The following is a 21,336-nucleotide window of genomic DNA, read 5'->3' on the forward strand; positions in this document are numbered from 1 at the left end:
CCCCATGTGTTCATTAGTTGAAATTGATAAAGTCCAAATAAAAAAACAGGTGACTGTTTTGTACTAAGTAAACAGAACCAAACTTTGTAGCCCTGGAAATGGTACATTCGTGTTCTGTTTGGGGTTTTTTCTTTGTATTATTTCAAACTACATTTGAATAGCCAAAAAAATGCTATATGCTGGTTTTTAAAATGGCTATCACTATTTATTTATTAACTGCTATGTATTTCTCATTTGACACTAGGATATTGATGAAGAAATTGAAGCCGAGTACAACATTTTGAAAGCTCTCTCTGATCATCCCAATGTAGTCAAATTCTATGGCATGTACTATAAGAAAGATGTGAAAAATGGAGACCAGCTTTGGCTAGTTCTTGAGGTAAATAATTCAGAAAAATAAGAGTTTTCTCTCAGTTGGCATTCCAATGTTGAGTGTAAACTCAATGAATGAGATGCAAGTCATTTGTTTGATGTTTTTCTTTAGAGTGGTTGCATGTGAAGGGATAAATGCTGTTGTTTAGTCTTTTCAGTGTTCTGAATTAATGGTCTGCTCTGAGTTCAGCATTCTTACTTTGATATTATGCTGATAGTGCTGTGCCTTCAGAATTAGGATATAAATTCTAATACAGCTTCATAGGATTTGCTACCTAAAATCTTTCTTTGGTGAAAGGCTTGTCATGGGAATCTTCCTCTGGTAGCATTTCTTTAAATATGACTAAGATATGACATAACAATTAAAGAAACCACTATGATGACTTTTTTTCTAAATGAAATTATAGAAATTAATTAATTGAATTGCTTTTTTTGTGCAAGTAAATGCACAAATAGATAAATAAGCCAATAAAAACAGGCTACTGCCCAAACACTCTTGAAAGCAACAGGATTTCCTCAAATGGAGTCAGAGCAAGGTAAGGCCTGCAATTTGTGTGTTTCAGTCTTTAGTTTTGACTAATCTAGGAGCAAAGAACTTGATCATTACTGTTTTCATAGATTCACTATAACCTGTTCTGCAAAAACTTCCTCCTCTCGCCAGAGGAAAATGAAGAATGACTCTGACAGGAATAGTGTGCCTTTCATAACAATCAAGGCTCTTGCTGATGTTTGATCAGTGTTTGATAAGGTTGAGATTGAAGAATTGGTTGTATTTCATGATTTGTCAGCTGAGTGAATACAAATCTCCTGCCAAATACCTCAATGATACAATGGTATCTAATCCTGGAAACAAGCTCTAAAAAATGCTTAAGTTCTAAAAGCTTTTGCAAATTCTTCTGACTTGCATTGGGAAGATGTTTTTAAGAATAGTTTGCATTGGAAATCATAATAAATTGTTACGTTAGACTGACATCAGAAGATGTCAGCTCTTTGTGCAGATGAGCTCTTTGTGCTCTTTGAGCATCTTTGAAAACCTAGCTTCTATTGTGTCTGCTGGGCATTTGAAACTCCATCTGTGAAACTTCTGGCCTGTAAAGGGTGGATGCCAAACAACTAGGATGGAACAGACTGTGAGGAAACAGTCAAGTGTTTATATTTTAACTTTTATATTTGACATGGATTTATTTTCTTAATGTGAAAAACACAAGCCTACATCTGGAGTATAAATTTTATATTTACTCTTCGCATGCCAAGCTGTACATGTGCAAGGGTGTTGTGGTTTAACCCCAGCCAGCAACTAGGCACCACACAGCTGCTCGTTCATTTCCTCCCCACCCAATGGGATGGGGGAGAGAATAGGAAAAAAAAAAGTAAAACTCGTGGGTTGAGATAAGAACAGTTTAATAGGACAGAAAATAAGAAAATAATGATAATAATAACAACAATAAAATGACAATAATAATAATAAAAGAATTGGAATATACAAAAAAAGTGATGCACAATGCAATTGCACATCACTCGCTGACCAATGCCCAGTTAGTCCCCGAACAGCAATCTGCGCCCCCCTGACCAACTCCCAGCAGTTTATATACTGGGCATGACGTCATATGGTATGGAATATTCCTTTGGCCATTTTGGGTCAGCTGTCCTGGCTGCATCCCCTCCCAACTTCTTGTGCCCCTCCAGCCTTCTTGCTGGCTGGGCATGAGAAGCTGAAAAATCCTTGACTAAGTGGCAACAATCAAAAACATCAGTGTGTTATCAACGTTATTCTCATACTAAATCCAAAACATAACACTATACCAGCTACTAGAAAGAAAATTAACTCTATCCCAGCCAAAACCAGGAAAAAGGTCTAGTATGGAATGTGTGGAATAGTCTTGGATGCTTTCTGTCACTGCACATGTAGATCCATGAATACAGTGGATTTCAACTGGTGTGTGTACGTGTAGATATGCATAAGTAGAAAAATAAATTCTAGTGGTGACTTTGGTGAAGATTTCCTTTTAATAAAAATACCTGTGAAAGAAAACTGTCATGGAACAGATTCCTCTGTTGAAGTGTCACCTTCCTTTCAGCTTGTATGCAGCTTTACAGGGCTGTTGCAGTTTGTTTTTCACAGTAGCTATTTAGGTGTCCTACAGTTTATAACAATGAAGATACCTTCATCATCTCCCTTCTGTTTTTTGGGTTTTTTTTTAACAATATATTTGTGTCTAAATTCATAAAGGTAGGTGATTAGTCTTTACTTTAGCTTTCAGAGACCTCTGTTTCCATTGCTTTGGGTTTTGGGTTTTTGGGGTTTTTTTAATTTATTTTATCATAAAAGAGCATTTTTACTTCAGAACTGTTGCTTCCCCTGAAGACAGGAATCCAGTCTTGAAATTTAGATTTGCAGAGTTTGATACCAAGGAGATCTTTCTCATCTCCTTCTGTCAGAAAAGTTATCAACTAATCCCTGCAAATTCTGTGTGATGCTCTGAAATGAAGATGGACCTTTTGCAGTCAGCACCTAGCCTGTAGATACATCCCCAAAGACTGGAAGGCCAAACAGTGTAGACCACTGCAGTTTTTCTAAAGCTGCTTCCATAGTATCTGAATGCAAAATGATGTCAAGGAGGAAAAGTAGAGAATCAAATGCAGACTATTGTGCACTGTAGTATTCTGGATTCCTGCAAAGCTGCAGCTGCCAGGGAGAGCTTACAGGAGCAGCGGTGCATTGAAAGCAGAGCTTGTTGCTCTGCTCTGCTTTTGTGTTCTGTGATGGGATCTGCGAGCAAGAGGTTTTGGAGGAAAAGTTTCTCAAATTCCGCTATGAATGGGCTTAGAGCCACCACTGTAGTTTACCAACAAAGTTACTCTCTGGAGTGTTTGAATCCGTATATGTAGATGTTATTAAATAATTTTTTCCTAGAGGAAAAAAATCCTCAGCTCTTTAAGGCACATCCCATGCAATGTATCAACAGCAAGCCAGTCTGGAAAGAAAGATTGTTGCCAGGTTTCTTTTCTACTAATTCCATCTTCAATATTAGTTATATGTACTGTACTGTTCAATTCTTATACCTTTGTTAGTATATACAGTGTGATGATTTTTTACGTATCCCGTAGTTTTTGGTAGCTGTTTTGTATTGCACTTGATCATGTTTGGGTTTGGGGAAAAGAGGCTAATCAGGTTTGAACTAGGCTAAGGTAAGCGGCTGAGGTACAGTTTTGAGGCCCAAACTGACCAAGCAGCTAAAAAGACTATCCTACAATATTGTTAAGGGTTCTTGAGAGATTTTAGTCCAGAATACATCAGACCTCATAACCTTGGATGTGTTTATAATGAGACTATTGCAGTCTTGGTATGAAATATTCCACCCCACCTTCCATCTCTGTTTTACAGAATGAATCTATTCTTACATGATTTGGTACCTGTTGAACCTGTACTCTCAAATTCTAGGACAAGATAGTTGAACATTCCATTTTTAAATAAAATTGGCACTTTCATTTGCTTCTCACTCTAAGGCATATGTGAACGAGGCACTTGATGTTCACAATCCAGGTTGAAGGTATTGTCCTCTGACTAGAAATCATTAAACCAGATGACTATCAAGAATTATTTACCTACAACTAAATGGAATTTGGAGCTGACCTGTTAGTGTGGGTCATCTGATAGTTTCTATGTCTATAGAAGCCAAAACCAGTTGCTTCAGAATGATGGAAATGATCTGTTACAGAATAATCCTGGGTAAACATGACATTTCTTCTGAATCTCTTCACTTAACAATTGCCTAATAGCACGTGCCTTCATAGAAAGTTTTCCAATTTGAAGTGAAATTCCTCATTTTCTACTGAACACTTGGATTTCATTTTCTTTGCCATATTTCTCTGTCTCTGTGCTAATGTGCAGATTACCTAACTGGTCTTGTAAAGCATTTTGAAGTTGCAGTGCTGTGAGCTAGAAAAAGGCTTCTGAGAGAGTAGGACCTATTGTTCATTAATTTTTTTCTATTAAAATAAACACATACTTTTTTGATATAGTAAAGTATCAAGAGATGTGTAGTCAATCTCATACTTTGATTTCAGTGTAGATCTAATCAGTTAAAAAACATGCATAATGATTACTTGGAAAAATAAACAACCTTTTTGCATAACACGGTTCTGCGTGTGACACTCTAATACAGTATTTGTAGAAGTGTAAAGTTACTATGTTGTCTTCGTCTTAACACATAAGGACCTAAATCTGAGAGTAGTATAGAATATGAATTTTAACAAATTATTAAAAACTAGAGGAAAACTAATAATATGAGAGCTTCTAGCATCATTAGTGTTTTTGGTAAAAGTAACCTAACTTTCTCAGTTCAGCATTTTTAAGGAAACCGCCTACAGAAATGAATGTGAAACAGGAATACATCCATACATAATAACAGTACTCTTGACTCTCAGTTCAGAAATGCCCTTCTCTCTGTAGGCTGCACTCAGATAGGCTGAACAACTGCCCTGTGTGGATGCTGTTCTAATCACGTTTATAATAAAGAATATTGCTGGAGAGAGGATTCTTGCCAGGTGTATTAAGCCTTGTCACGTGTGTCCAGAGATGCAGGCAGAAGAAATTGGTCTACTGAGTCTGTGTTGAAAAGAAACCACTTGAGTATTATACTTGGGATGAATCGGCTTAGCGGTTTCATGTCAGCAGACATCAGCATGATGACACAGCTAAGGCAGAGTGTGCTATAGCCCATTTCTTTCTGCTCTGGATGTTAGTTCAGAAGGGAGTAGAACTGACATAGTTGGAAATCACATGATGGAAGATGGAGCAGGGAGGTAAATCGTATCAGGCCCTACAGGCGAGCATGTAGGTCAACAGCAGGTGGGGAGAACAAGTGGCACAGCCCTTGCCTGAGATCTGGTGGAAAGAACAACCTTGTCAAGGCCGAGTGAAGGCTGAAAATACCACAGCAAGGTAAATGGTGGGTCTTACACAGCTTTTACTCACTACTGTAAGCCAGAGTCCAAGAATCATGATGCAACATATTTCTATAGATCATTTCTTACACCGATCAGGTAGAACTTTAAGAAGCATCTCAGTCCATTTTCAAAAGACACATAGTTATGCATGCCGTATTTGAGGTGGATTTGGGTTTGTGAGTCACATAAGTAAGCTAGTATATTTTATAATTCTCAAAACATTTTTATGCTTAGGAAATAGAGGGAATATCCGTTATTTTTATAGTAAAAAAAAAAAAAATTAAAAAATTTTGTTTTCATGAGTTAAAACTTAGCTTGGTAGGGTAAAAAAGTTTGGATGGAGTGACCTCCCACCTAAAAATACAGTTTTGTAATATCAAAGCATTTTGTAGAAACCTCTCCCTTTTTGGAGAGGTGTATGTCTATTTCTGGCAAGATAGAGGGAATTGCCAGGAAGCTATAGAAATAAATCCCTTTGTGCTGAATGTCAAGATGACTGTCAAAGCATTCTTTTTAGGTGTTTTGGTTCTCCTAGCATGTACGTGAACATTTCAAGAACATTTGCAATGCCCTGCTGAGTTAGACCAGTGGTTCATGTAGCACAGAATTCTGCCTCCTGTGGTGGCACTAGAAGATGCTATTTAGGAAGAGTCTGTCCAATTTTTGCAGTCCATTTCCCTCATGCTCTCCAGCAACCATGATTGTTGTACTAAGGATGTCTCAGACTATTCTATTTAGTATCCATCTATGGACACAGTAAACCTGCTGATAATACTGTCATGCTATACAGTCTCCTCTTAGAGCACGCAATTTTAATTTTTGTGTCACTATTATATACTTATTACTGCATATAATATTCCACATACTAGAATATAATGTTGTAAACATTATGAAAACATTTCCAAATCAAAATATTTTTCAATGTGGTAAGAAATTTAGAATCCTGTTAATTTGAAAAGAAGGAATGTTACAATTTGCAGTGGACTGCAAGCTCTGTTTTCTGATTAGGTACTTAAAAAGTACCTTCACAAACAATATTTGAGTAGCTAGTGCAATCTGTACAGGTGCTGGCTGTGCACAATCCAGATTGAAATGAATCTGATTCATCTTCGTTCTCATGTAGAACCTTTTCTTATTCTAGTGTAATCTTCATCAGAGAAGTCATGTGAAAGTGTAGAATAGCTTGTGCTTGCACCCTGCTTCTCTAAAGAAGTGGCATGTTAGCCTTTTCCATTCCCTCAACCTGATAACCTGGGAAAATAAATACATTAAATAAATCAGTAACTTGTATCATTCTACATTGTTGTGGGCAAAGTGGTATACTTTGAGTTCAATCTTCTGGATGTTTCTTGATGGTAATTGAACCTGCTAACCAGACACTGGTAACTCAGAAGTATTACAGAAAGATTATCACGAAGGATTATTGTGATCCAGTTGGCAGCTATGTTTGCTAATTTAAAATTTGCCTGAAGTGATTCAAATCTGTTCCTTAACTTTGATCTTTTAAAGTTAACGTCAAGAGGAAAAAATTTAAATGTACAAATATTTAAATTATCTTTTTAAATCCTTGGGACGCTTCTATTTGTGTTGCTTTTTTCAGAAAGAACAAAACCATTAAACCCAGTAAATAGAAGCTCTCAGGAGTTTGAATTAAACTAGAACACAGAAAATTGTAGTGCTTCAGTTCTCCTGGTCCTCTTTTTGCAAGCATAGACAAAGTACAAACCCATGGTGTGGATTCCAGTTAATCTGAGTGAGGACACTGTAGCCCCATATGGAAAAAAGGAATAAAGTGCCACTATACCAAACTGCCAGCCTGCTGTACCAGGGTAATGGCAGTCCATTGCTACTGGATTACTTCTAGTGGCTTGCCTGGCCTGGGAAAGCTTGCACATCTAGCCAAAATGCTTGTAACAGGGTAAGAACTGTGAGAGAACCTAGCTGACAAAGGCTGATGCTGTGTGATAAGCACAGGGTGGCAAACCAGCGTAGTTACTACTCAGTTACCAATTATAAGGGCAGTTGCAATTGTCTGGCGAGTCACTTGCATATACTGAGTATATAACAAGCTGAGATCCCCTGATAGAAGTCCTTTCTGGTTTTGTGCAGATCCTTTAGAAGAATTACTGTTCTTGAAGTTGCCCAGAGATGGAGAGCCCAGCACAATGCGTAGACTATCAATTACTCACTCCTTTCCAATCCTAAAAGTGAGCCTTCATAGCAGGGAGCTTACATCAAAGCTTTAAGCCAAATAGAACAAATGGATTTGGAAATGGAGAACCAAAGGGATAACAGAAGTCAGTTGTGATCTCAAGCAGCTGCAAGCATTTGTCAGCATTGCAGCACAGGAGTTATTAAGGAGGATTTGAAGGAGGATAGCGGTGTGGTTTCTCTTTGTTTTGGCTGCTCCTTCAAAGCAGAAAGGAAAATGTTATGCCTACAGTCAGCTGGTGATGGATGCCAGCACTGCGAGTTGATCAAGGATAGAAGTCAATCTATTGCTGCCTAAGGAAAGGTATTAGGACTGCTACGGGTCCTGACAGTAAAAGCAACTAGTTCATATCTGATCTGATTGAGAAGAGGCAGCCAGCACGAAGGTTCAAGGGAAGAGGGGCATGGTCAGAGTTGGCTGGTTAGGGATAAGAACTCACCAAGGCCAAGAAAAGGTGTTGCAGTAACTCCTAGGTAAAATGAAGAATGCTGAACAATACATCTGCACTGCTGCATCTGGCCTGGAGTGAGTCTGCTGTGCTGTTGCACTGTTGTATCTGGTGTTTGGAGAGAGAATTTTAGTAAATCAGATTCTTCTAGATGCTTGCAAATGTTAACTGTGGTCACAGAGAGCACCCTAGAATTCATGAAATATGTATAAATTTTCCTTACAGATTCATAAATGAACAGTGACAACACAATTTACATATGTGTCAGAGAAAAATTAGTGTAATTAATGCCCAAATCTTGTGTGGCTAATAGTTTTGGATCCTCCACTGACCTACTATACATGGAAGAGTTTCTGATCATGTTGTTTTTTTGTCATTGCATGTAATTCTAATGTATGGTATAATTCACTGAAGTGCATCTTTTTTTTATTTTTTCTTTTTTTTTTAAATAAGAGGAAATCACCTGCTTTGTTATATAGTGTCCTATCTGTGACGTATAGTTATGCATCTAAAGAAGTATCAGTCTCAGCAGGTCCAGTTGCACTGGGGAAGGGAGATTTTTTTTTTTCAGTTGGGGAGTTGAGATACTAATAGTGTTATTCTAGGTTGTAGTGTGGTTTGCTACAAAAGAGGAGCAACCACTGTCCAAAGTAAGATCTAGGTATTGGTATTTTTAAAAAATTGAAGCTAAAATAGCCAGAAGCATAAGATGAACTTCTAGGATCAGGACAATCATAACAATGTATTATGAAATTCAGATCCTTTTCCTACCTACACACACACAAAGAAAGGCAGAGATCTATAATGCAAATATTTCTGCTGCTGTTGTGTGGCTTAACATCAGTAAGGCTTCAGCTGTTTGAGAGCTGGTAGACTGGGTGATGTAAAACATGAAAAGAGACAAGAAAATGTAAAAAAACCCCAAATATCCACCCCCCCAGAAAAAAACCCTACAAACAACTGAGATAAATTCTTCAACTTCTACACTCATCTCAAATTTTGCTGTAGGTGACAATATATTTACTTCTGACTCATTAAGTTTGATTTTATGAGCTCTGTAGGAGGACTGATAAATTCTGTGTGCTAGGTAAATAGATCAATATTTTTAAAAATCTGTTTGTTTAGATAATCTTCCTTGACCTGGGATGCAACGCCTTTACCTTGGTCCCATATGCCCATTTAAAAGGGGAAGGAGTCCTGTAACATGTATGGGGCAGGGGACGGGTATGGTTCTTGCAGTGAGAATATGCTGTCACCCCCACATGGGCAACATAACGAGACTCTTCACAAGACACTGCTCCTTTTCTGCTTCCAGGCATAGACTACCGCTTCAGAGTGCTCTTTGTGCAAAGCAGCCTGGGCACAGAAAAGAAGAGCTCAGAGTAAGGCAGGTAGTTCTGTCCTTCTCTCTTGCTGAGCTTTCCAGCGCCATGTAAGAATCCCAATGGCCGGCAGTAAAGCATTTTTCTCTCCATTAGCTTGATCTCTTTCCTTTCTCAGCTAATGGCATTGTCACTCTTCATGGCCCCCCTCAGTGTGTAGAAGAGGGAGTGAGGAGCTGCTGTCAGTGTTGCAAAGCAACTACTGCTTGTTCTTGATGTGGAAAGATGTTTGGCTGAAACAATCTGCAGCCTCAGAGCCTGCAGCCTGCAGGAAGGCTCAGAGCCTGGGGAGACGTTGATCATGCGATCTCCTTTTGGGACATTGCATGGTGGGAGTGACTTAGACTACTGTATCTGAATTTTAGCAGGCAATTTCATGTCATTGAAGCTGTTGGGACTTCAGTTGTTGAACTCCATTCACATGAAGATTTTGTCTTAAAAAAATAATACAATTGTAAGGAATGGGTAGGAGTATGGAAACTGGAGTTGTTCTTACTGCTGTGATAGTTTTGGCAAGAGCAGGAAAATCCAAATTCAGTGACATGCATTTTTCTGTGAGGCCCCTCTGAGTAACAAGTGCTGTCTGGAATCCGTGGGAATGCCTTAGAAGCAGGACCCAACAGTCTCATTTTGGTTTTCGAAGAGATGAGCCTACCTGAGATAAACTAGAGACATCACTATATCGGTTACTTCTCTTTTACATGAAATAGAGGACCTTGTGGTATGTACAGATGAATAATTTATTTAGGATTTTCCTTTGGCATGTTTACAGTATGTTTTTGTTAGCTACAGCAGTTACTATATGCAGATATGTTTCCATCTAAGGAAACAAAGGCAAGTTTGTGGAGTTTAAAAAAAGCTTTGGATGGAAGTTGTTCTGTATAAAGGAATATGTAATAAGAATTATAATAAGAAAGCAGATATGCACCTTTTTTGATATGGGAGATTTACTATGAAACAATGATCTTTCAGGAAATTAGCATAGTGGAAAATAACCAGTCCATTTGGGTTTTGGGGTGGGGCGCGGGGAAGGGGGACTTGTCATTTGTCTACATATTAGCAGCTATTTCCAAATGACATATATGGAAGAGAAATTAAACAATTGAAAATTGCTTGTTCGTATTTCTCAATATGGGTCATTTTTCAGTAATGTCTTTGGTTATAATTGCTCCATTCAGACCAGCACTGAATATTTTGATACATTACATGTCTGAATCTGCCTTGATTTCTCCATTTCTGATGTGTCCCTCTTTGCTTCCCAGTTATAGCAATTTTTCACTCTTGAATTATATCCTATTTTCTCAAGATCAAAGATGTGTGGCTACAACTATCATTTGATGCTTCAAAGTTTTAGTAAATACTCGTAATTTCTCTGTGTAATGAGTATTTTGTATTACATTGTGGTTTGCACAGTCTGCATCTTTTAAACAACTGGTGAGCATACGTTATGGCCCACCTTGCTGGAGAGTACTGCACATAGAAAAAGCTGGTTCTGAGTAACCTCTAACAATTTTTGCCACCATGGAGTAAAGCAAAAGTCCAGAAAAAAACCCACTGAGTTTTACCATTCCACTGTGTAATTAAATAGCATGTGAATACTATGCCTCTCACATTCCAATATTTAACATCACTTTGCTTTTTGTACATTTTATTTTTGATCATATCTTTACTAAAGATGTGAGGTTATTAAAAAAAAAAAAAAAAAGACCAAAACCAAACCCCATATTTACGTAGCTTTTGGTTAAATTCCTGATTACCAAACCTCCTTTAGCTTTAGTGGGGGGTGGCATCAATCATCATAAGAACACTTGGCCTAAGGCTTGTCTCTTTTTGCTTCAGACACCTGAAGGTTAAATGCTTAAATTCAAGTGTGGTAGACAAAATAATTTTGCTGTGTTTGTTCTCTGTTTACATGCTGGGTCCCTTTATAAAGGGAGTGACTGGAGCAAATGGGCTTATCTGTACAGAGAGAGGTCTCCTCGTCCTTGTTCTTTGTTGGGCAGAGAGGGCTGGAGGTTGCAACTTATGGAAGAAGAGTACTATAGCAAGGAACAAGGAGCCGGGATGTGCAGAAAGCAGGCAGCCAGGTGTCAGTGGTGACAAAAAGAAAAGTTTCCAGAAAGGTTGTCAGCGTTTGTTGCAGTTCAGAAAGCTGCTGACTTCGCTGAAACCAAACCCTGGAAGCAAGGACTGCCTTGCACAGACACAGTGAGCAGGGAGAGATTGGTTTACAAAGCACTTTAATTTCAATTCTGTCTGATCTAGTCTCTCTGAATTAATCATTCCAGTAGTTTATTTAAAAAAGAAAAAATAATTTTTAAAAAGGGTCTTTTGAATTTAGCGTCCTTTTGGTTCTTACAAAATTCTCTGTAAGCATGTCTTGGTGTGTCCTTTGGGATGTTCTTGCTGCTTTAGGGTCCCATGAGAGTTTCTGAGTCACTGTAGCTCCTTTTGTAGTCACCAGAGAGAAGCAGGCAACTTCTAGAGCACTTAAGCTCTGCACACTCCTGAGAGGAGAGGAATTGCCTTTTGGCTGAGTCTGTTTCAGCTTCACTCCTTTTGTAAAAGGAGACTTTAAACAAGCCCCACTATTTGGATCTGTGCTTCCCCAGCCATGCTTTCAAACTCAATAGGGAAGATTGCTATGGCAGTCATTTAAATTACAGTGAATTATACTAAATTATTGTCTTCATTTAGGAACACAGGCATAAAATGAATTATGTGTAGTGTGGACATGATAGTACTTGGACTAGTGTCTGAACCCTGAATCATATAGAAATGATGGTACAAAAGAGGAATATGCTTTGAAATGTTTCCCAGTTGGTGAAGAGTGAACAAAAGCAACGTGGTTCTGAGCAGGCAATAATAAAATCTGTGAAGTGCTCACTGTTACAGCAAGCTGCCCTATTTGCTTATGAGATTTTGTTGGTTTTCCAGAGCCCCAGCTCTGTTGGTAGTAGTCAGTAGAAATACTTCTGTTAGCCATTATTGATCCCAAACTTAGGCCCTGCTTTTTCTCCCTAGCCAAGTGAATGGTTTTGCACTCTAAATGTTTTTTTTCGTACAGCTCCTTGTGTATAATAAAATGATGAATTGCACTAAGTTTTCTGTATCAAAATGTTATGTCTTGGTAAGCTGCCTCTTGCATTTGCTCAAAGACCTGGGCTCTTTACTAGCCAGTGCCTTTCAGTTTTATAGTTAGGTTAGCTCTGATTTTGTAAAATGATCCTTCCATTTCTTTGATTTAAAAAAAAATTACAGCTGTGTTATGCTGCTGCCAGGCTGTGAAGATATATAGTTAAAGCTCCTTCAGAATTTCTCTTGTAAATATTTTATCAGGTGACTTAGATCTCAGTTGCTTTACACTGCACTATTCCAAATCATAGCTTGATACCAATTCAGCTGTATACTATTTTGGGGGAGATGTGGACAGGCGATACATTATTTTCTTCATTAGTGAATTCGTGGGGCTGTAAATGTATTATATCATAACATAAAGAAAGAATGTGAATTATGGGATGATGCAATATGAAGTTTGCATCAGGAGGAGCTAGCAGTGGAATTCAGCTGGGCTGTGCCCAGTGAACCTTTTGTATAGCACTGTCACCTACTTGACTTTTTTCGTTTGGTTAGAGACAAAATGCTACTCCAAATGTTTTAGAACAGATAAAATCCTCCTTTGAGGGCATTACTTCTTTTTTCTCTTGTGTATGTAAAGCCTGGTGGTTTCAATTACACTGAGTTTGAACAAAGAGCTTTCAAGGGTAGAGCATATTTTGAATACTGGAAATGTGATGGAAAACAGGATTCTTGTACACAGTAACGGTCATAATGTTATCTTTGGATGATTTAATGTGGCCCAAAAGTACAAACAAGCCCTGAAAACTATCACTTAAAATAAGAAACCTCCCTTTTTGGTGTTTCTACAGCTGAAAAGTGGTATTATGAAATGCTGCATTTTTAAAGCCACAAGCTTTTGTATATAGGAGAACACAATATTGATATAGACGTGGCCTTTTCCATTTTGGCCATGGTGTGAGGTAGAGATATCTATGTCCTGACTGAAAGATAAGAGGCTGTGAAGGCCAGTATTACTTAAGATGGAGCAGGCAAACTTTTCCTCTGGCTGGCTGTCTTGTCAGTGCATGCGCGTGACAAAATAAGTTAAAAGCCAAACTGAAAGTAAAGAAATCAGAAGCAACAAACAAACACCCATGGGCCTGTGACTAACACAGCCCTGGAGGTGCTAGATGATGTAAGAGAGCAAAATTATGAATACCACATGGTTTGTGATCGCTGAAGCTAAATAAGTCAGGAAAGATGTCTGTTTCAGTGATACGTTTCATTCATGCTAAATTGAAAGCAATCAACTCTACCTGAAAGCACAGAGCACTGCTATGGTTTCTTTTGGTTATGGGTTATCTTGTACTGTTGTTAGGAAAAATAGGAGCCATAGTGCACATCTTTCTTCCATTTGAGGTGAAATTAAAACTACGCTGCACAGACAGGAGCTGCATATTGAACCACTTGGCCTGTTGAAGAAACTGATTTAGTTCCCTGTAAGTCTTCACAAGGACGTTCAAGTATTTGTGGTAGGCGTTAGGTGCTGTCAGTGGAATGTGCTCTTTGGTGGTAATAGTTGTGAAGACATGTCACACTGTCGGCGGAGAATAGGAGTTAATCTGGTCACAGCTGACCCTGTGTGACAGCCAGGATTGTAAGATGGATGGTCCATCAAGTTCCGTCTTGGAGACAGAAGGCAAAGAAAGTGACTCTGGAGATGGCTGTATCAAGTTGATTCTGTTCTAATAGAGAAGATCTCTTTTGAAAAGTTGAAGATGGAAGGAAATTTGACTGAAAAAGGCCCCAAAATAATTGTGTTCACTTTCCCGAGGAAAGGAAGAATGGTGGAGCAGCAGGGTAAGGATAATGGGCTTTAGGAGAGTATGCTTCACCGAGCTTGGGGAACCGGTAGGTACCTGTGCTTAGGAAAAATAGTGTAAAAATGAAGGAAAGCAGGATAGCTGGCAGTTATTGAAAGACGTTCAACACACAATAGTGTATTAGCTGATGCAGAGAAAAGATAAAAGCACAGTAAGAGACAAGTAAGAATGCATTAGGGTTTGCTTGTTTTAATATTTCACAATGCCTTCAAATAGGAGGAACAAAAATGCACAGCTAAGGTACAAGCATTTAAGGATAAGCTCAGAGAGACTACTGTGAAGAGTGGTAAAGACAAGATTATGTTACTAAGACAAGAGAGAAATGAGATACAAGAATGTTTAATATATGTCTTTACAAAGTGAGGAAAAATAATGAACTAGGGAAATACAGACCAGCCTGTTTAACTTTGATACCCACAATGATTCCAGAACAAATTAATAGAAACCACTGTCAAAATACCCAGAACCCAGTGACGTGATAAGTGGTCAACCTGGATTGGGCCAGAACAAATCACATTAATAAAATCTCTTCTTTTAACAGGATAAGTGGTGTAGCAAGGGGAGAGCAATAGATGTGTCTTCTGTAAGGATTTTGTATGGTCCCATGCGACATTCTTGTGAGGCAAATGTGGAAGTACAGAAACTTCATATAAACAATAAAGCAGATAACCTCTTCTTCATAAAACTGGACTCACTAGTTCACTTTTGGACTGGGAGAATCTCAAATGGGCATCTGCTTTTGGTCTGTTTCTGTTCATTAATAACTTGGCTGATGAAACAAAGTCCACATAAAAAGTCGGGAGTGGAAACCTAGTTTAATTACAGGCATGTTGGAGAATAGCGTCAGATTCACAGTTGTGAATATCAGAGGGATTTTTTTGAGTCACAGGGAAAAAAATCAGTAGACACATGCAAAGTACTGCTATCCATAGGACGAAGAAATGGGACATACCTGACTAGGTAGTGGGACTGCAGAAAGGGATTCTTTGCAAAGTGGAGATTGTTCTGTTCTGTTCAGCTTTTCCCTGCTAAGACAAGACTTCCAAAGGAATTCTGTATGCAGTTTGGGGCAAAACATGTCACAAACATCAGTGGCAAATTGCAGGCAGTCTAAATTTAGAAAACATGGATGATTTCAAAAGGTTACAGCAACTAAGTTTGTACAGCCTAAAAAAGAGAAAAATGACATGTCATGACAGTAGTCTGACAGCGATGATGTTAAATAGAGAATAATGATAATTTATTATCAAAGACTACTGGAGGGAAGGGCAAAAATAAAGCAGTTTTACTGGAAGCAAAAAAGATTCAGGTTGGATAGTAGGAAAAATGCTCTATCGGGCTAGTGAAACACAGAAACAGGCTACTTAGAAAGACTGGAGTCTCCCTCAGTGGGAGATTTTTAGGAGCAGGTTAGACAAATATCTGTCAAGGACCACCTGAAAGTACCAGATCTCTACACAGTGCAAATGCAGTGGACTAAATTATTTCTTGAGGTCCTTTTTACTCCTATGTTTCTGTAGTTTTATGACAACAAAACAGCAACAAATAAGAATCTTTTGTTCTTACAGCAGTCAGTACTAAAGGGAAGGTACAGTCAGCTCAGAGGCTGGCAGCGCTGCTGTACTGCATGCTTGGTGGAGCAGGTCAGATTATTGATCTGTTCTAAGAACAGAAAAAACCAGAGATTAGTGCCTGAGATGCTTTTAGCATTCTTATGTGTGATAACATTAAAGCAAGGTTGGACAATATGACTTTTTCATAACTATCATTCATGCATGCCGTAAGTTGTGCATATGTGATGTGCTACACAGTCATTTATGTCTGTGCAGCCTGTAAAGATAGGGAAGGTAGTAACTGTAGTTGCCCCGCTGTTCGCATCCAAGATACTGAAATAAGATTAAAGCACCTTGACAACTGCAGGATGCAAGCAAATGTTACCTGACAGCTTAGTACAGATGCATAAATCAGGAGCAGCTGGATGATTAAAGGCTGTAATAGCCCTAACAAAAGTGCAACTGATAGTTTTCTTAAAAGCAAAGCTGATACTGAATCCGTATTCAATGGGCATCAGAATCAAGAAGAGCTGAACAGAGAGAAGTGTATCAGCTGGGTCAGATGAAGAGTGAGTAAGACCTACAAAGAACACCTGCATGACTGTGATGCAATGGCAATTTAAACTGACATTTCATGTGTTAGGATCATGCTATTTTACAAATCTATTGCTGAAGATAGCTTTGCATACTAATAGCTCAATTACAGTAGCACAGGGTTGTGGCAGGTGGGTGGGTAGAGGACTATATGTCATCCCAGTGTGAGTCTTTGCCTTTTGAGTGCCAGAAAATCATAAGGGAGGAGCCCTTCACTACCACTGTTGAAGAGTCATAAGCACCTCTTCTGATACAGCTATCAGCTGAGGCCATCAGAGCTACAGCCTTTGCAGGCTGGTTCACGTGGATCAAGCCTTCTATCAAATTATTCTTTCCCTTGGTCTGAGTGTGCAAGACTCAGTCTATTTCCTTAGTCCTTTTCCCCTTTTTCTGTTGTCTGAATATCCAAACTAGGGTCTGAATATTTTTAAATCCAAATGTTATGAATCATAGAAAATTATAGCTTGGAAGGGACCTTTGGAAGTTATTTGGTCTAGGCCTCTGCTCAAAGGTGGTTAACTTCAATGTTACAGATTTGCACAGGGTCTTTTCCATTCAAGTTTTTAATATCTCCAGGGATGGAGATAACACAGACTTGCTGGGTAATCTGTTCCAGTGCTTACCTACTGTCAGTGGGAAAATTGTTCCTTTATGTCCAGTAGGAATCCACTATCTTGCAGTTGGGGATTGTTACCTTTCATCCTTTGTTGTGTGCCTCTGGGAAGCATCTGTCTGTCTTCTCCACCCCCTTTTAGGTAGCCCAAAGGGTTCATTTTACCCCCTTTTAGTTGCTTGTGTTTGAGGTAGTATTTGCGTTCTATCAGTGCAGGCACTGAAAATACTGCTGGTAAAGAAAATGCCTGTAAATCACAAGGGAACAATAGAAGAAGTGACTAACATTAAATTGATGAAAATTGCTCAGGTACAAAGTTATCAGGATGACATTTGTAAATAACAACCTGGTGGGAGGATCACTAATATCTTCCCTTACCATGTCGCATAGGCTGGACATTTATAAGAGTCTCTCTCTTTATATTAAGTTTATTCAAAGCTTAAAAGAGGATTTCTATCCTTTGTTGGGAAAATGCAGCCTTTGGAGACTTCCTAAAAACAGTTCAGACTGAAGGGCTTTGGTTTTGCATGTGTTTCACATACAAGAGCATGTGGTATCTGAGAACCAAACTGAGAAAGTCTGTTCAGTTTACATCTTCTACTACTTGAGCTGCCAAACCTGAGCTAACAGATGCCACCACCACTTCTCCCATACCCAATTTTTGTCCTGGGATTACTAGTTGTTTAAAACAGGTATTGTAAAGCTGATACAAGCAACAAGAAACGCGTCTGTGCGTGGAAGAGAGAATGCATGTGTGTGTGGTTTTTGGAGTGTGGGAGAGAGAAATAGAATTATTACTCTCTCCTCCCAGAAGAGCCCATATCTCATGACAGGTTGAAGGGCATTTGCGTTTGGTGAGTTACTTTGACCTTTAGGGTAGGAAGCAGCCCTGTGGCACAGCTCAGATAGACACATAGCTTCTACTGATGTCTGTGTCCTGAGTTCTCCATGTGTTTCTTGTTTTCTGCTTATAGTGCCCTTCATCAAGGTATTCTGAGGAGATTTTGCCAAATGATGTGGAGTAATGACACAGACTGATTAGCTATTTGGCCATGTGAGTTCCCAATGCTTGAAATGAAATAATAGCTACTAGCATCTCTCTCCTATAGATGCTTCACTGGAAACTAGAAAGATCTTTTTAAAAAATTATCTCTGTTGCCTTCATGATTTCTTGTCATCCAAGCATTACAGTTAGCTTAACTCAAACATAGAAACTTTGGTAAGAGGCTACACAGGTTTTTTTGCTGTGGACAGCATGCTATGAAGAAGCAGCAGAGATCATAATTATAAGCTGCAATATTTAACAACACCCCAGGAAACTTCCAGTCCAGCAGTACTGCTAAATAATGTTTATCCCATAATCTCTCATTGAAGGACTGTATGAATTAAGGAAATGTGATTTTTTTTTTTTTTTTTTATGGTTTAGGGGTTTTTTCCCCTTTAAGTTTTTATGTCATGAACTAGATCCTGGTCAACATCCCCAAGGATAATTTATCTCCTGTTTACTCCAATTCCCAAGCAAGCATGGTCCAGCACTGCATCGGGCACAAATATCGTAGTTTTCTGTAACTTCTTCTTTTGAGAGGGAAGAGAAGAGCACGACTCATTGAGAGGGACTTTTTGAGGAGTTTATGATAAGCTTGCATTGAACACACATGCAATTTAATAGTCTGAGTCAGGAGAAAGAATCACTGTTTGAACTTTAGTTATGTGCATGGTTATAGGGACATGCGGCAGCTTCGCCTGCAAAAAAAAGACAGTAGAAGTAGGAAATGAGACCAAATGCAACATTTTACCTATGAAGACTTGTTTAGCCTGTAGAAAAATAGGACAAGGTTAATACTAACCTGTGTCGTTGTCGTCATTATTCCCCCCTCCTGCCCCACGCAGCTCAGAGAGCGCACACATGCAGTGTCTGCCATAATCTCCTTTTCTAATTGTAGTTGTATTCCAATAATCCCTTTTCCTCCTTATAGCTGCTTGCATTCTAATATGTAGGCTTTTCTCCCCTCTGCCTCCTGTGGTGGTGGTCTCAAAAAAATACAAATCGTCTACCGTAAGTAAAAGTACAAATCTTTGAGACATAAGTGGCAAAAGAAGAATTGCCCTTTGCATGAAAGAACCCATGTTTATGACATCCTCAGCTGAACTCTGCCTAGCTCTGAACTCTTCCATGGTGGTGCAGGTGACTTTCTGCTTCTTCCTTCAAGACTTGCTCACCTGACCTTTTACATACCCAGGTTCAGTTTTGGTTTGGTCTAAAATAATCACAGTTTTAGTATCTTACTTTGCCTGATATTTTAGATGTTTTATCTTAGAATACAGATATTTATCTCGTAATGGGGATTTATATCTTATGAGAGGGGTAGAAAAATTAGTTAAAGTGACATGTTTAAGAAAGTAAAAATTAGCATTGCTGACCCAGGCAAATAAACTCAGTCTTGGCTTTACAGCCTAAACACAGAAGAAGGTGATTTCTGAGGTATAGTTTCTTCCTTCTCCCACCTACAAAAAGAATATATTCCCTTCTGGGTTAATTTTCTTTACCTTGAACAGAAAGACTAACAGATATCCAGCGCTGTAAAGAAAACAGAAGAAGATCCATCTGTAAGAAGCAAAATTTTAATACTAGATAATGAAGAAAAAGAGTTTGAAGAACATTGTATGTGTAATTTATTTCACAATTGGTTTGTCACTTGTCAGACAGTTTCAGTGCCCTGAAATGCAAGTGCATTAAATTAACCAGAATTGTCATCATTCATTTGCTTTGATTAAACATGTTGGTGATGTGGCAAAGTTAAAACAATAGAGACTCTGGAAAGATAATGTAATTTAAAAAAAAATAAGTAACTAGAAAAAGTCAGTGGAGAAGGCAGACCAGCATGGCTAAAGACAGTAAATGAAATCCTGCTTGGGAATCTGACCCTGATCCAGCAAAGCGCTTAATCTCATCATTGAAGCATATGAGTTCTTCCCTCTCTAAGCATGCATATTGTCCCACTGAAGTAAGGGTGAGGTTAAGTGAGTTCCAAGATTGTTGCCATAGAGCTCAGCATCTATGAGACCAGAGCCTTCATTGACCTGATGGGGGACATATCTTGCAACAAGACTTATGTATTGAATGGTATTTGTGTAGGCATTCATGTGGTACAAGTTCAATGCAACCCTGGGGTTCCAACGGTAATCAGAAAACTATTGTTGTGTTTGGGTGCAAAGGGCTATAAAATGTTTTATACTGTAAGGTGCAAGTCTTTTTGTAATTGCAGCACAGAAAAAATGTAGAGGTATAGAAGAACAGATTAAAAAATCATATACAAAAGTATCTGATGTCTGGAGTTCTGCAATTGAAAGGTTTTATTGATAAATTATACTCTCAATTTGAATAGATTTCAAAATCTGTAGTCAAAAGGAATTTACTGTTCTGCACTACATTGGTAAAATGTCTTATGTGGGTATTTATTTTCATACGAAAAGCTACTGGATGATACAGTATAAAACTTACCATTTGTTTCACTGTTTTATTGGAAGCAGCTACTCCTTTACAGAGCCGATGGCTCTTCAATCAATGAGTATTGTTAGGTGGATTATGGATAGTTTAAGGGCTTAAGTACCAATTTCATCTTTGCAGGTATGTAACTGCTACAGGCTTAGTCACTAAAGTTACCTTGTTGCTTCTTCCTGCGGAAAAATTGTAAGCAATAAAAATGAACATATGAAATATTGCAGGTCTAAACTAATCTGCTGGTAATGTGTGCTCACTAATCTTTTTAGAGAGCAAGGCCAAACCTCTGCTTCCCATGTATACAGGACAGGACAGGGGTTTGCAGGAGTCTAACTCCTTAGACCTTAGACAGGAGAAAGGATTGTCCAGAGTAGATTGTGGCTCTGCATCTGGAACAAGAAGCTCACAGGGTTGATGCTACAAGGGCTATAATTAGTCTTACACCCATGGCCCACCTTGTGCGAGAGATGAGACCTTTCCATGGTGGTTTCATTATCTTCCATAATGCCCATCCCTTGTGTTTAACACCCTTCTACACTAGGAATTAAGTGCTGCTTGGCAAAGAGGGCAGCTTTCCCCTTGGAAGATTTTCTTCTTGGGGGAATTTCTCTGCCACCTGTCTTCTGGTGCCTTAAACCCATTTTATGTTGTATGTAGCTTTTGTACCTGAGAATTAGTGCTGTAATAATTTGCATTGCTGGTGAGTTGCACATGATGAATGTAAGAAGCAATTAGCGTGCCCCACAGAACATGCCTTCAGAGCAAAT

The 21,336-nt window shown here is 38.7% G+C and overlaps 1 protein-coding gene across 2 annotated transcripts in view; it reads left to right on the top strand.

Moving 5' to 3' along the window:
- LOC115339322 (myosin-IIIa-like) overlaps nt 1–21,336 on the top strand; it is an 89,918-nt gene that overhangs the window by 13,486 nt on the left and 55,096 nt on the right. For both annotated transcript variants that reach the window (XM_030009106.1, XM_030009105.2), the window contains exon 4: nt 245–379. In XM_030009106.1, the coding sequence (XP_029864966.1) occupies nt 245–379 (135 nt within the window). The remainder of the gene's footprint in view (nt 1–244; nt 380–21,336) is intronic.

Source organism: Aquila chrysaetos, chromosome 3 (genome assembly GCF_900496995.4).
Source record: "Aquila chrysaetos chrysaetos chromosome 3, bAquChr1.4, whole genome shotgun sequence".
Classification (NCBI taxonomy): domain Eukaryota; kingdom Metazoa; phylum Chordata; class Aves; order Accipitriformes; family Accipitridae; genus Aquila; species Aquila chrysaetos.